Source organism: Sinohyriopsis cumingii, chromosome 12 (genome assembly GCF_028554795.1).
Source record: "Sinohyriopsis cumingii isolate HCF-2022 chromosome 12, ASM2855479v2, whole genome shotgun sequence".
NCBI lineage: Eukaryota > Metazoa > Mollusca > Bivalvia > Unionida > Unionidae > Sinohyriopsis > Sinohyriopsis cumingii.
In genome coordinates, this window is record NC_142972.1 from 123227296 (window position 1) to 123243632 (window position 16337).

Genomic DNA, 16337 nt, shown 5'->3' on the forward strand with positions numbered 1-16337 from the left:
AGACTGTTGGCTCTAGTGACATGGCCATACCATTTCAGCTTTCTCTTTTTGACGGTGGTGAGGAGGTCCTCATATTGGCCCACTTCGCGCCTGATGGTGTTACGCACTTCTTCATTTGTGATGTGGTCCATGTAGGAGATGCCAAGGATGGTTCTGTAGCATCTCATTTCAAGTGACTGGATTCTTCGTTGTAATTCTGCTGTCAGGATCCATGCCTCACATGAGTACAAAAAGACTGAGATGACTAGAGCTTGCAATAGTCTGATTTTAGTTTTCAGACAGATATTCTTGTCTCTCCAGATGGGTCTTAGCTTTGACATAGCTGCCATTGTTTGTGCTGCTCTTGACAAAATTTCTGCTCTTGATCCCTCTTCAGTGATTATGGAACCAAGATATTTGAACTGGCTTACTGTTTCCAATTCATGTCCTCTGACTTTAATCTTGACTGAGATTTGTTTGCCACTATTTGTCATCAGCTTTGTCTTCTCAGTGCTTATCTCCATGTCCAATCTGGAAGATGTTTCATCCAGGTTCTTCACTAAGGTGGCTAGCTCATCTTCACTGCCTGCCAGTCCATCAATGTCATCTGCAAAGCGGAGGTTGGTGATGTTACGCCCTCCAGTGCTGACTGTCCCACAGTGGTTTTCCAGGGCTTCGCTCATGATGCGCTCTAAGTAGATGTTGAAAAGCGTGGGTGACAGGAGACAGCCTTGACGCACTCCCACTGTTGTCTGGAACCAATCCCCCACAGCACCTTGGGCAATTACTGTACTGGTAGCCTTGGCATACAGCTGCTTGATGGTATTGATTAAATTCTTATTACTGTAGGGAAAAATACGAAGTCCTAAAATCTAGGCACTATATTTCTAAATATGGTATACAATAAAATGTAGGTGTTCCAAATATTGTGGAAGGATTTAAAGTGCTATAGATTAAAGAATGCTGAATGAATTTATGTTTTGATCAAAGTAATGATAAGGCACCGGAAATCGATTAATCAGTGTCTTAATCTTCTTATCTAATAAAATCAGATGAAAGTTCTAATCCCTTTATGTTCACATGGACTCTATTTGATAACCAAAACACTAAACAAGCACTCTGTAAGAACAAATCAAACAAAAGAGCTTTCAGTAAAAAGAAAAAAGATGTGCATACCAAGGACTTAAGTGCTGTAATTTTCATGCTTCCAAATTTTAAAATAGGAGCATTTTTATGCAGATTTCAGCATCCAGGAAAAACCTGAAACAGGCTGATACTGAAACCTAAATGGAACTACAAACAGTTTGAAAATATTTCTTTTAGCATTAAGTCATACGCTAAATGAAGTTTTTTCCCACTGGACAGAAACTAAAATAACACTTTCAGGAAAAAGTGCAATTACAGAAAATGATGTTGTAGAGCCTAGCAATTTGAATGATGATAAATAAAAGGAGGGCACATAATGTATGAAATCAGCAAACCAAGACCAATTAAGAAAGCAGGCAAAACAAAGGAAGAAAGCACACATTTTCATGAAATCAGCAAACCACGACCAATTATGAAAGCAGACAAAACAAAGGGAAGAAAGCATATATTTTCATTAAAAGTGGATAAGTTCTGCTAAAAGAAAATAAAAATGGCAGAAAACGTGAGTATTTTATAAAAACAATCAAACTTGATTGCAATTTTTTTGTGTGGACAGACCATAAATGTATGTACATGGTTCCCACACTTTTCTAAATATAAATTTCCAGGTCTTTTCCAGGATGAAATTAATTTTGTCAAGGTTAACATATGACCATTACTGAATGGAATTAAAGAACATTTTGGATTATAAAACATGCATTTTCCAAATCTGAAGATGTTTCTCTTTCAAGACTCTCCAAAACATATATGTCAGAAAAGATGATCATGTACAAAACCACAAAATGAGTCACACGAAACAAATTTGACTATATTCCCATAAATTGGCATTTAAAGCCATATAAATGAACAGAATATATTTTCTAACTTACTTTGCTGACCTGCATTATGTTGCTACATGGAAACAACATAAATTATTTTGTTTCCTTTCAAACCTTTAATTCCAAAGAATTCTAGAGCAATATGTGTGCATATAATACAAAGTAATGATTTCCTATCTTATTTATGAAAAAACCCCAATAAATGGAAAGTTTTACAATCTTGTTACGAAAAAGTTTAACTCTGAAATTATGTGTGCCAATAAAAAATCAAAAAAGATTTTTCAACCAACCTAAACTCCTTAAGATGATTTGGTTAAAAATATATACATTTAAAGACATTTAAAAAAGGGCTGATTTAAATTTTGACAAAAGACCTTCAAAATTATATACTGTTGTAAAAACAAGGACTGAAATTCCTGTAAAATCAACTTGTCTTCTTATAGTTCAATAAACCAGTCCCCAAACCTGTATTGATACATGGGCTCTTATCGTTTCTTAAGATATAATAAAAGGGACGACAATTTCGAGAACAACTACAAAAAACTTGGCCAGTCTGATTCATCAAGCAGAGAAGTCTGCTTCCCTGCTCTGTATGCTCCCTACATAAGAGAGCACATGTCAACGTAATAGTCATGTGATACAACAAAACTCCGAAGTTGGTCTCAGAATAAATATAGAGAATTTTGATCTCTTTTGTTTTTGTATTTTTATTACAACCAGTATACGACTTTCATTTAATATTTTTTCTACAATATTTGAAAATGACGGTTGAGATTATGTGTGCTCATGCAATATGCTATCGAAATTGCTAGTACCAGCTCAAATTTCATCAATGCATTAGTTTCATTGTCTTACAGCAGGTTAAAGACATACCGATTTTAATACTCTTGCAATTTCTGAGAAAATGACTTGATTTAACAACGCTTCAGTTTGCTAGCCCATCCGCAAAGTGGCAATGCTTTAACGCCACCATGTTGGCCTCTTGTGATGCTAGACTGGTTTACATACCTTCCATGAAAATAAAATACAGATATCGAGCTGTCTGTGAAACAAAAAGTCTACTAGATAAATCTAATCCACTGAGCGTTTGGATTGTCTCAACAAATATACTTATGACAAACACCCAAATGATCCATACTGCAACCTCCTAATAGTCTGGTTAGAACTCGATAAATTTAAATCACAATCAGTTCAATTACAACTCAATTATGTAATTGTTTCGGGAGTAACGTTGTGGAAGAAAATTCCAGGTTTTTTCTCTCTGATTTTCATAAATATTTGCAAAATTCAAGAACTTTTCACGGTCGGGAAAAAAATTATCATTTCTTCCAACTTTTTCCTAATTTTCCAGGAACATGGGAACCCTGTATGTAATTCTGCCACAATCTGTCTTTACTTAACTTGCCTTTTGTGATTCCAAATCCTGTGTAACCATTTCATCGCCTGAATCATAGCTATGAATAGCAGCTATTTCTTGACACTGAAAATGAAGAGTAAATATAATTCAAATCAGTAGTCACATTTTCTAGGTGTCATTATCTTTTAATGATCTACAAACTATAACACAATGAACAAAACCAACTCAGAGATTAATTCAAACTTTAATAAACTTTGCTGACTGGGGTGCTCTTAAATGTGCTTTATCAAGTAACATTAAGGTAATAAATGTATGTCTAGACCAGATGGTTATCCAAGTAATCATAGGTTCAAAAATATACTGGACTGAATTACGCTGGACATTTTATGTCCATAACTATTGCTGTCCAGAAAAAATAATTTCACTCTGGTAAGGCAAAGACCAAACGTCAGAGGAGTAATTAGTTGTGTGACTGTTAAAGGAGTAATTAGTTGTGTGACTGTCAAAGGAGTAAGTAGTTGTGTGACTGTCAAAGGAGTAAGTAGTTGTGTTACTGTCAAAGGAGTAAGTAGTTGTTACTGTCAAAGGAGTAAGTAGTTGTGTGACTGTCAAAGGAGTAAGTAGTTGTGTGACTGTCAAAGGAGTAAGTAGTTGTGTTACTGTCAAAGGAGTAAGTAGTTGTGTGACTGTCAAAATGCGGCCCTCATAACATCCTCCAATTACAAATGATTAAAATAGATCCATGAAGTAGCAAAAGGCCCTAACTTTATGTGCTTAAATTTTTATGAACAAATAAATGGTCCCATTGAACTAACACAGAAGAGAAGAAAAACAGTTTTAAGGCAAGATTCTCAAAGAAAGTTTCATCTAGCAGTTCTTAAGGTTTTTTTGGCAAAACCCATAACACAGTCTCTGCAGCTCAAATTTTTTGAAAGATCAGAAAGATGAGTGTCTAAACTAATGGCCAGACCCATAGAGAACTTAAGTGTGTTAGACAGGGCCAGACCCATAGAGAACTTAAGTGTGTTAGACAGGGCCAGACCCATAGAGAACTTAAGTGTGTTAGACAGGGCCAGACCCATAGAGAACTTAAGTGTGTTAGACAGGGCCAGACCCATAGAGAACTTAAGTGTGTTAGACTGGGCCAGACCCATAAAGAGCTTAAGTGTGTTAGACAGGGCTGCCCTATAGTTCTTAGTAGTAAAAGCTGAACATTTCTCTGTCTTCAAACAGGAAGAGAAAGTCTGCCAGAGCAGGACGCCTTTGATTAACAGGTTTACTACTTTACCAATCAGAAACTCTGGACATATTCTGTCTCCTGCCCCAGATAATACAGTTGGCAACCTTTCTTGAAAAAATATATACACTTTATCCTTGTGTGAAATATTTCACTAGTACCCTAGACACAGACTTTATGAAAAACATGGGCAAATTAAATCATCTGATGTCCCACTGTAATGTTAGTCTGGTTCTCTGACCAACTCCACGTAATAAAGAAACCCTGATCAGGACTAAAATCCAGTCAAGCAAATATCTGGATCTGACTGCAATGATAATATTTTTATGTTTTGACTATTATTCCGTAAGTACATAATTTAACGATCACTTTAATACTACTTCCAGTCAAGTTATAAAGGTTGGCAGGTCCGTCAGTGTCAAAATGATATTGGCAGGTCTGTCAGTGTCACAGTGATATACAATTCAGGAACCTGATAGATATTTGATTTCAGTGCAGAAGTGATCTGTTCTTGGTCAGGATTTAATCTCTTTTCCTCCTCTTCCTTTTCCTCCTTTTCCTCAGCTGCATCTGAGTCTGAGTTAATGTGATCAATGTTGCAATCACTTTGCTGGGAAACTATTGATAACTTTTGCCTGCCTCTCACTTGATAAACTCTTTCTTTTGAGATTTTTCTTCTTTTTGATAGCACAGTTGGCTCACATGGTTCTTCTGCACTGTCATTGCTATCACTTTCACTCCAAGCAATACTCTTATCTGAAGAAAAAAAAGAACTTGATCAAGTTTAATCAGGCAGGAGTTAAGGATGTACAATCACAGAGATTATGATGCATGACGTACAACCATTGAGATTATGCTACAAATGTTAGCACATATAAGCAATGTGCTGCAAGAGAAATTCAGAGTTCTCACCAGAGATGGAAGTAGAGAAAAACAATCCTTCATTTCTCTAATCAAAATCCAAAGAAGTTTGGTGTGAATGATTTTTTTTATCATGGGTCGGGAGATGGAAAAGGAGGGGTCCAAGATTTCAGTCTCCTGGACCCTACTTCTGAAAAACATGTCCTAAATTGATCCTAAACTAGTCCAAAGTTTAATCTGACCAAGCAGATTTAGATCGTACAAGAGGAAGTGTAAAATCTAGGCATGAGGTCCAATTCTAGAAGTGAACTGTTATTCTGGCTCTGAAATAAGAGGTTTCAAACATTTTGGCATTTTGCATGTACACATGTACAGTCATTACAAATGAGGGACATATGAAAGATCCCTCCATAAGCCTTAAATTTAAAATAAATACATAGGTTGACATAAAAAGAGTGACTTAAACAAAAATTTATCTTCAGACACAATGTCTCAACTCGAATGTGATAAAACATACATGTTTTGGCCAGGGTTTGGTGGCTTTACTGATATGAAACTTTGTTTACGATGGGTAAAACTTTAAAACTAAAATGCAGTGACTACCATTTCACCTGCAGCTCCAGAAATATTCAACCTCTAATCCTGTATTTATCAGCATTTTCTTTCTCTGTAAACTTTGATGAAACCCGATATATTCCAGAAGGGAACAATAAAACTTTTTAAAAGCAACAATTGCCATGCCACCCCTAATGTGCAATACACCTTTCCCTCAATAACTCGCACACATAAGGGTTGTAAAACACAGACTGCACTAAAAGCGAGGGCACAAGTTACCAAGGGACCTCCCAAAAATCTGCTATACAAAAGACATTCAGAGAACTGTGGGGTTGGGGGAACTGGGCTGTTTAATGACGGAATACTCGTTTTATAACCGCGCCAAGAATATTTGTCCAAAATGTGCTTTTTCTGATGAAGTTGCTTGTTATTGTGCATAAATCACATTTATTTTCAAAATGTCCAACATCTAAAAGATTCATAACATGATTCCAGTTGGTTTCAACAACCAAAACAGTACGCGAAAACATTCGTATATTACGTCACGTCTTTTTGTATCTGTTGATTAGTTTGGTTCCTGGTGTGGTGTGTAATAGTTTATCCAAAACAAGGAATCTACGAAGAAGGAAACCAGACTAACTGTTGATACACTACCAAACAAGATTCCTTTTATACAAATTTAGTTAAAAAAATTCGTGAGACAATCATCTGTGTCGAAACTCAAGTTATGAATTGTTCAATTAGTGAAATACTGATGCTGTGATTTCATTGCAAGTAACAGTGAAATGTCTTATCATCCTTGAGAACAGAACTTTAAGTTGTGAAGTACTCATTTTGCCCGCTTGCCTTGCCACCTTTAATCACTGTTATGATAAAGTCGGGTAATTTAAGGTAGTTTCATTGAATATGTACACAATAATATTTATAACGGTGTTAGATTGATCAACTCAAATGAGTTACCCGACATACAGCCAGAACCGCTGGTTCTTAAGCATGTAGGATTTGTAAGCCTTTTAAATTTTTTGTTTATTCCACCATTCATTTGGAATACTGCCTTTCTTGGACTTGGATCATGTGTAAGGGTAATAAGTGTGGGGAGGGTATCCAGTAATAACCACAGCAGGAAAGTACTGCACATTTAAAATTAGTTTTAGCCTCTTGCCCCAGTGTCTGAAGGTACTGCCAAACAGTGTCAAGAAACACTTACCACCACTTCCCAGATTCATGCTACTGCATACTAGAAGGGGACTAGTTGAAAATTTGTTGAGAGAACACAAATGGGTTAAATGCACACATGCATTTCAAAACACTTTCTACCAGCTGAGACTCTGGTGTGTTTTTGAACTGAGGTAGAATAAGGAGAAAGTAGAACAAAAGGCAACTTCCATATAAACCAAAGTGGAATAATTAAGAAAGGTCCATGATGAAGTAGTAGCCGGATCCTCACTGATTTGATTCTCCTAAAGAAAACCTCTCTCACAGTGAGACAGACAGAATGCCTTGAGATGGTGGCTACTGAGATATCAGAAGCATGCATGCAAGGGATCAAGAGACATTCATACATGCCAATCCCTGGTGAGAAAAAAGTGCAATCCAAGTGAACAAAAAGAGTAATCTGAGCAGAAAAAGAGTAATCCACATATAACATGATAAAAATTCAATAAGCATATGTACAAAATGATTTATTTATCCCTCTGGACTATTAACATCAATCACTGCATCAAGTTTTCGTGTATATAACACTCTGAGTTTTAAAAATCAACAGACTCATATTGCATTTCAAAACACTTTGTACCAGCTGAGACTATAAATGCTTTGCACACTGGTAGAGCACTAAGTGCTGGGTTACAGAGTCTGGATCTGAATTCAGTTTTACTTTTGTTAACAATGCTGAACAATCTCTCAAAGTCAGCATTAGAATGGTAAAGAATCAATATTCCTTTCATAACCTGACAAAGAAGAGGATATTTATATCTTACACTTACTGGGTCTTTTAGCTGGGAAGTAAGATGAAAAAAAACCAAATCTGTCCGCATGAAATACATTGTCAGGTAGAGTGCCAACTTAATACTTCAGGAGTTCTTCTAATTTATCAGCAGCCTTTCCTGCAGCATCTTGCATTATATGACAGAGACAATCTGGGATGAACAATGATGGAGACATTTTTCAAAATAAAGAATGCAACTCCTTCATGAATTCCAGTCATCACTGATGCAGTATCAGCTGAAAACCCCATACAGTTCTGCCAACTTATGTTTATACAAAGCATTATCAAGCAAATAAAAAAAATGTTTTCTCCAGTGGAATCTACTGTAGATTCTGGTAATAAAAGAAGAGCACTCTTGACTTTGCCCTTTTCATTGTCAAAGTCTCTTACACAGACTGGGTACAACTTTTTGTCATCATAATCACTACTCCTGTCTGTTGCAATAAGAAATGGCCCAATTTTCATACTTTCTGCAATTTTAAGTGAAGTATCTTCTGCTAAACACCTAACATTATTAGATGATTTTGTTGTTGCACATACATATTTTCTGCAATTCTGGAATCAGGAAACATCAGTTTGAACAAAGGACCAATGTAGTCTTCTATCGCATGGGGTAGTCCATGTTCTATTAAGAAGTCAGTAAATAACGCCTCTGCATTTATAAAATTCGTGTCCACAATTTAGTTCTGCTGTAAAAAAGAAGTTACCTTAGTACTGGAGTTAGTAAAACGAGCTAATTCAAAGATTCTTTGTTTTACCACTATAACCAATATTAAAATCCTTTCCACACAGCCTGCAAGGGGTGTGAAGCTGCCCTAGAATGGAACGCTGTATTGTGTAATTCATGTATTCATCTCTGAATCGACTTTTCATCTTTTCCTAATCCATCTGTGAAATTATTTGAAAAACATATTTGCTCTAACACATGCATCAACTAGAAAAAATCTGACTTGATTTTTAGCGCCAAATACCTACAGACTGATTCTGTACCAGATATGAATTAGAACAAAGAATCTGGGTGCAAAGAATACAAGTTAGAAAATCAGTCTGTTCTCTCCTAAGCCATACAGCTGCTATAGATGGAAACTGAGGTCAAAAGTTTGAAAGTAGAACCAGCATGTTTCTTGGAAATAGGGCAGCTGCTATAAATAGAACATAATACTGTTAGGATGCAGACAAGCATACTTATTTCGTAGTTACATAGAAGTCATCTTTTCTAGAATATGGTCTGTGGGACTAATTTGATGTTAACAAAACTGAGAAAACAAAGTATTAATATTCTGGGGAGGGGGATATACCGAAAATGCATAATCCGAATACATTTACATGTAAGGCGTAATTTAGTGAAAAAAGTGTAATGAGTACACCAAAAGTGTAATGGTTGGCATTTATGGACATTCCCTACCATTCTTTACCTTTGTTTAAGATCAGAAATGCAAGCCCCTGACTGGAAACAGAAGTCTATCTTGATCATCCCTAGCAAAAATTTTAATTGAAAGGGATCTGAATGGGTTCAGGACTACCAAAAGCAGCTAGAGTTTAAAAATTGGACAGCCTGAACAAAGTATTATCTAATGTTCATGAAAGAAAACTTGCCACTACCCAAGAAAATAAGGTACTATATTACTTTAATACAGTTAACATAATCCATCAGCAATGAATCTGAATACTTGAATGGGACTACTGGATTTGACAACTTACAGGTCAACTGACTGGGTTTGTTGGTTTTAACCACACTTACTAACACATTACTGGCTATATCTCCTTGCTAGGCAAATTACTCCTAAGTTCCAAGGACATACTGAGGCAGTCAACCATGGCTGGCCTAGGTGGGCATCAAACATAAGACCCTTGAACTACGAGTCTAAAGCTATACTAGTTAATCTACAGTGGCTCCCTGAGGGGTCAACTGATTACAATGGCTCCCTGAGGGGTCAACTGATTACAATGGCTCCCTGAGGGGTCAACTGACTACAATGTCTCCCTGAGGGGTTAACTTATTTGTAATATGGAACTGGTAGTGAGAGTAATGACCTACCAAATTTAATCTTCCTACCTCATGTCATTTTTGCTAAACAATACAAAGATCTTGTTCTAAATACAAGTTGAAAAAGTCCAAAAATCTGTCAAACTTTGAAAAGCAAAAAAGAGTGGCATGAAAATCCAATCTGATCATTCACATATCAATACAAATGTGCCTGCAAAATTAAATTTCCTTTCCTTAGGGGGTGTTTAATTGTGCTTTTGACAAACAACTCTAAGTACAAGCTGAAAAAGGTTAAAAATACTTAAAACTAATTTGCAATCAGAACCTAATCAGGTCAAGGTATCTATATATCCAATTTTATTTAACTCAGTCATTTGTTTAAATATCATGCTTATAAGGTTAAGTGTCATCATTGTTTTTCTTAAAAGGGAAAAATGGGTTTTGTCAGGAAAGTGTTCCTATGGTTTAAAAACATTAAATAATTGATAAAACAGCTGACTGTGTATTTACATATTAATACAAATACACCTAAAAGGTTTCTCATGTACGTTTTGCATAACCATGCTTACATGGTTTTTAAGTCAAAACATTCCAAAATGTGTAACAAATTTGCATAAATTTGAAAAATAAGATCAGCTGCGAAAACTAATAAGGTCTTTGAGTCCATTACAGGTATGTAGATATCTAAGCTGGCTGCCTGACGCTGTAGTTTTTGAGATCTTGAAGAAAAAAACAGATTGACAAAGTGCATAACCAAATAAATAGTGCAAACTAAAATTTTGTTGTACCAATTTCACTTTCTGATCCTTCATCTTCTGAAAAATCGACTTCCTCATGATGAGGGAAAGATTTCCATGTCTGAACATATCCTTTGACTTGGCTTGCTGAATAATGGGTCTTGGTATAAAGATCTGTGAACCCCTCTTGACATCTTGTCCATTCAGAAGATTTGTCTCCTTGGTTAACAGACGAAGAACCTGTTTCTCTGTATGGGGACACAAGAGGGCCAGGTCCTGTGCTCTCAATGTCAGCATGCAACTGCAAAAATTACAAACTGAGATCAAATTTTTTCCCTTCATCTTACTGGAACATGTGACACAAAGACACATAAACATGTGGAAGAGAGAAAGAGTGATATATATCTAACAAATGTTACATGGATGTATATATACCTAACAAATGTTACATGGATGTATACCTAACAAGTGTTACATGGATGTATATCTAACAAGTGTTACATGGATGTATGTATATCTAACAAATGTTACATGGATGTATATGTACCTAACAAGTGTTACATGGATGTATGTATACCTAACAAATGTTACATGGATGTATATGTACCTAACAAATGTTATATGGATGTATGTCTAACAAGTGTTACATGGATGTATATATATTTAACAATTGTTACATGGATGTATATATATCTAACAAATGTTACATGGATGTATATATACCTAACAAATGTTACATGGATGTATATCTAACAAGTGTTACATGGATGTATATATATCTAACAATTGTTCCATTAAAAAAGCAATAAACAAATTCTTTGACACTGGAATGTTTTGGTAAAAGACTCAGTTTTGTTACTGGATCTGAATCAATTGAACTTAATGAAAATGTAAATAAGGAAAAATGTTATATATTAAAAATTATACAAATTAAGTTACCATAGTATAATATTGTTCTTGGCTGTTTAATATTCAATTTAAAGTCTTTCATCTAAACATCACTCTCTTAAAAATCTGCATTTCCATTAACCCTTATCTATCTAGCCATTTCATCTAATTTTATACCTGTACATGTCTGTCTTTGCTGTTTTAACTATCTCTGTAGTCTAGCCCCGCTTTTTTTCTTATCAACATGTCTAGCAACATACACTATTCATATAATCTTTGTAATAACTATAATATATTGTTTTATGGTGCAAACAAAACTAAAAAGTTCTATATTTGCAAAATAAATACAAATTGATTTCCTTTTAAAAATCCTATACTTGTATATTTTGAAGGAAGTAAGGGCAAGTTCAATTTTCCCGTCAGCTTGCCTTTGGGCAAGTTGGCTTTAATAAAATATAAAAGCCTGTAATTTGGTGTTAGAGTCATTATCATACACATTTTCCTTTTAGCTCTGTTTAAAGTAATTCTGACAAGTGAAATCAACTCTGTTTGTACAGTTTGGTATCTTTATTTATTTTAAAAAAACAGGTTACAGACAAAAAATGGTAGATACTTTCTATGACGAGGTTCTGAAAATAAGGTCTACTGTCAGCTGTAGACCCCAAACTGAAACATACAATTTTGGTAAGCGTTACAGAAGAGTAAGTGATGACTACCATTTTGTCAATTTGTTTACTTAAAACAAATGTGTTAATGAAAAGTGCAAAGTGATGCATGCAGGAAATTTAATTTCTAATAAAGATACAGTATGGAAAATGGAAGGTCAAAAGAACATTTTGACAATGGCTACTAAATAAAAGGATCTGAAAGATAACTGATATCAAATAAGCCAATAAATTGTGTGGATTCCACTGAATAGGGAAATGCACAGAAAAACTAGAATAGCACTGGAATGCACTGAAAACAACAAAAACGCACTTCAATTTTATAATATATACCATATTCTAGCAATGGTTGCTTATGTATAATTCATAGCTTTGATAATTTAATATTGATTTTATAGCAGAGTCACATGTTTTCATTGCTGGCAACAAGTGATGCAATTGTAAATTATACTGGGAAGAACTGGAGAACAAATTAATCAGAAGCTGAAAATTTTGCATTTTGGCAAGTTTCATAGATAAATAATTTTAGTATTAACCATGGATTACAATGTAAATATTAGTTTATTGTTTAAGCTATTAATAATAAATAAATATTAATAATGATTTATTAAGTGTATTAGTATATTTATGATTTTTAATAAGTATTTAAAAAATGCTTTTTTTTTAGGTTCCAGGATGTGCGAGATTTGTGCACACTTGCAATGTAAATGTTGGTTTAATGCTTCTACACATATTATGATTATTAATTTTTTAAAATTCTTCTTATTAATTAAGGTTCTGGGATGTGTGAGATTTGACCAAAACCAGCAATGTATACATTAATGTTTATATTATAATTATTAACAACAATTTTCTTTCCTATTATTTTAGGTTCCGGGATGTGTGAGATCTACACAAACCAGCAGTAAAACAGCTCTATAGTGAAAGCGTTCCTATCAAGAATTATGTGTGGACAATTATTTTAATGGTCTAAATGCAAAGATACATGCAAGATTGGTGTGTCCAATCATTTGCGCATTTATTTTGGTATTTACATGACAACAAAAATTATTTGTGCATAATTCCAAGTAGTTATATTTTCCATATTGATTTCTGTCACTTGTATATTACAAATATACCAGTTAACAGTACATTGCTGGATGGCAGATGTATGATGGCTGTCAAGCATACTGACAGTCTTTCATTAACAAATTTTTTAAAACTTTGTGTGCAGTGAAATTGACGACTAATATGCTACTGAAGGATTAGCCTGGGATTAGTATATAGAGGTTTATACACTCCATCATAAAAATAATCATGCCACAAGAAATGTGTTCATTGCAATATACCATTTCTAAAACTTTTATTTTTTTGTTTGTCATAGTCTTTTCATTTGTCAGTGTCAATTCATTTATTTTTCATTTTCTTTGTCCTGGTTTTTTTGTGTGTCTCTCTTTGGTGATGCAGTTTCTGACTGACCATCTGTTGCTGTTGTGTATTTACTGTCTTTCAGGATTTGCATAAGAAATTCAGTAATTTCAAAGACCACGATTTACATTCTTGTTTGAGACATATCAATACACAGTCTAAACACTGAATGTTGACATTCCGATTTACACATGCCACAAAAAATTCAAGCATCTATGCTGATTCACTGAAGAACAAAGATGTGCAGTTTTAAGCATTATTTTATGAAGCTACATCAATTGATTTGTAAAGAAGCATCATACAAGACAGCGAGGTAAAGGTAATTAAAATGTGGTATGAAAAACAATATCAGCACTTCATAAGGTACCAATCTTTAATGACTCATCTAATTGAGGGAGGAGGGAAATAAAGACATTTGTATAATTATAATAATCAGTTTGTACAATGATGTTTTTAAATAATTAAAAAAACAAATTATCTTGCCAAAAACATGAAAGAATAATTGCACTTTTAATATACTGTAATTAAAAAAAATTTGCTGTTGATGTCAGAAGAGAGAGGATCTGTTTAATTTTGTAAATGAATGGATTAATTAAACATAGTCATTATACCCAATTACACTAGAAGTAGTGTACTATAAATTATGATTTGATTATTTATTAAATTATGTTATCAGTAGCTCTATTATATAATATTAAATTATCAAAATTATGAATTACTCATGCATAACCAATGATACACTATGGTAAATATGAAGTGCATTTGTGTTTACAATACATTCTGGAGTTTCGATGCACCAGATTCCAACTGATTAAGTGAGATCTTTCAACATCTTTCAACATGATAATAAAACAATGATGATATCTTATGGATTTTCAAAGTCATTTAGAAAAGTGGTAAAATTCCTGGTTTCCTAGATGGATGACAGAACTTATCATTTCTACATAAGGGCTACAACAGGCTTGACACTTGGTTCCAGTAGATGAAAACATTTGGTTTACTATGGTCTCATCCTTCATCATGCCTTATATGTGTCTAATTTTGTCAACACAATTTCTCAAAATGAATCTTGGAAAAATCTTGGAAAAACATTTCAACATGCATTTGGTTATAAATATTTAGTCTGAAAACAAAAATAGCAGGCTGGTGTTATGTATATTTATTTCTACTGTTTTTTTCATTCATTATATGCAATGGGTTATGTAAAATCATATTTTGTAGTTGACCCTGTCCAAATCAAGTTCACTGTCTACCTGAGTGGAATCAGAATTTGTTTAAAATTTCTGTAAACAATACAGTTATATATTTCAGTGTTGGTTAAATATTAGAATCATTATCTTTGAGCCAAGGACATTATGTTCATGTTCTTTAGTATAATTTTAGTAATAGGCCTTCTAATTAAAATCTAAGATATTTCTAGAAATTAACTTTTGGCCCTCATCTGGGTACTACTTTTGCTTCTCAGTTTTTTTATATAATGTTTACTGGAAAAAAAATTTATTCCTGCAATAGCATCTGGGCAAAAATCATTGTTGTGTTCACTATTTGATTTGTGTGAAATTATTAAATTCAAATTATTCTTATCTGGAAATACAAAGTGCTTTACAACATTCTTGGAAAAAAATATTAACTTCATATTATGGTGAATTCAAACAAGGAAATCTTGGATTATATTACAATGATTCGACAAAAGACTTGGAACATCATTACAATTCAGGACATTGTTACATTGGCACATTAGACTTCAGCGTTGAAATTTATTTGGAATACCACTGGAATTCAAATTTTTATTTATTGTGACCAGTGATACAAGTTATTGGACTATTTGGGATTTAATTTGCATTACTGAAAGTTCTTTTTAAATTTTAAATTTCTATTCTTGGTAAATAAATTATTTGTTGAATTTTACTAAATGTGTTGGTTTTCACTCTTTTCAATGCTTAGTTTAAGAGTTGTAATACTAGAAGTATTTTGTTTTCACTATCAAATACAAAGATCTAAATGGATAAAAGACACTGAGTCAATCACCTACTCGAATGAGTCAGATAGCGGTGTTTGATTTGTTAAATGCCAGTGATGGCGTCAATGTGAAATTATCAAGTACCTATTTGTAAAAATTTGCTTCAACAGTAAATATTCGCCTTGTCATGTCCAAGTAAGTCAGACTAAACAAAAGTTTTCCAGATGGGCAGTTGCTGCCAGTGCATCATGTAAAATAAAAGATTAAGAGATGAAGAAAATAAATTAAATCCTGGGATTATACAGTAAACGTATGATTTGTCAGTAAATTTTAAGCAACGATATGAGCCTCTGGTGTCACAACTTTAATTTGGATACCCGTACCCGTCTGCCGTGTAAATTACAATGACTTACTTTTCTTTTCTTATATTGTTTCCGTGACATACCCTGTAGTGTCACTATCTAATTTACACTTTAAGTGTTTACTGGAACCAACGACTACAACATAGTAAATGAAAATGTCAAGTTCTGCTCGCTTTAAAATTGCCGCCAGTATCTTAGTGGGGGTGGAGGATTTCACGTCAAACAGATTTTTTGACGATCAAAAAACATAAAAAAAGCAGGATCAGACTGTGTTAGCGTCTCATTAATGCATATTCTCATGTAAACATTTTGGATACAACAGATCTGACGGTGAATGTATTATAGGTACAACAGTGTCTTGCAGTGCAAGGTGGGTTCTTTTAATCGGATC

At 34.0% G+C, this 16337-nt stretch overlaps 1 protein-coding gene across 2 annotated transcripts in view; it reads right to left on the reverse strand.

The window, feature by feature from the left end:
* Nucleotides 1-16337, reverse strand: part of LOC149787382 (DNA repair-scaffolding protein-like) — a 101440-nt gene extending 85103 nt beyond the window's left edge. For both annotated transcript variants that reach the window (XM_089977971.1, XM_089977970.1), the window contains exons 1-4: nucleotides 15998-16337; nucleotides 10716-10965; nucleotides 5010-5293; nucleotides 3349-3423 (exon numbers count right to left, since the gene is read on the reverse strand). In XM_089977971.1, coding sequence (XP_089834097.1) covers nucleotides 3349-3423; nucleotides 5010-5293; nucleotides 10716-10965; nucleotides 15998-16027 — 639 coding nt within the window. In that variant the 5' untranslated portion in view covers nucleotides 16028-16337. The remainder of the gene's footprint in view (nucleotides 1-3348; nucleotides 3424-5009; nucleotides 5294-10715; nucleotides 10966-15997) is intronic.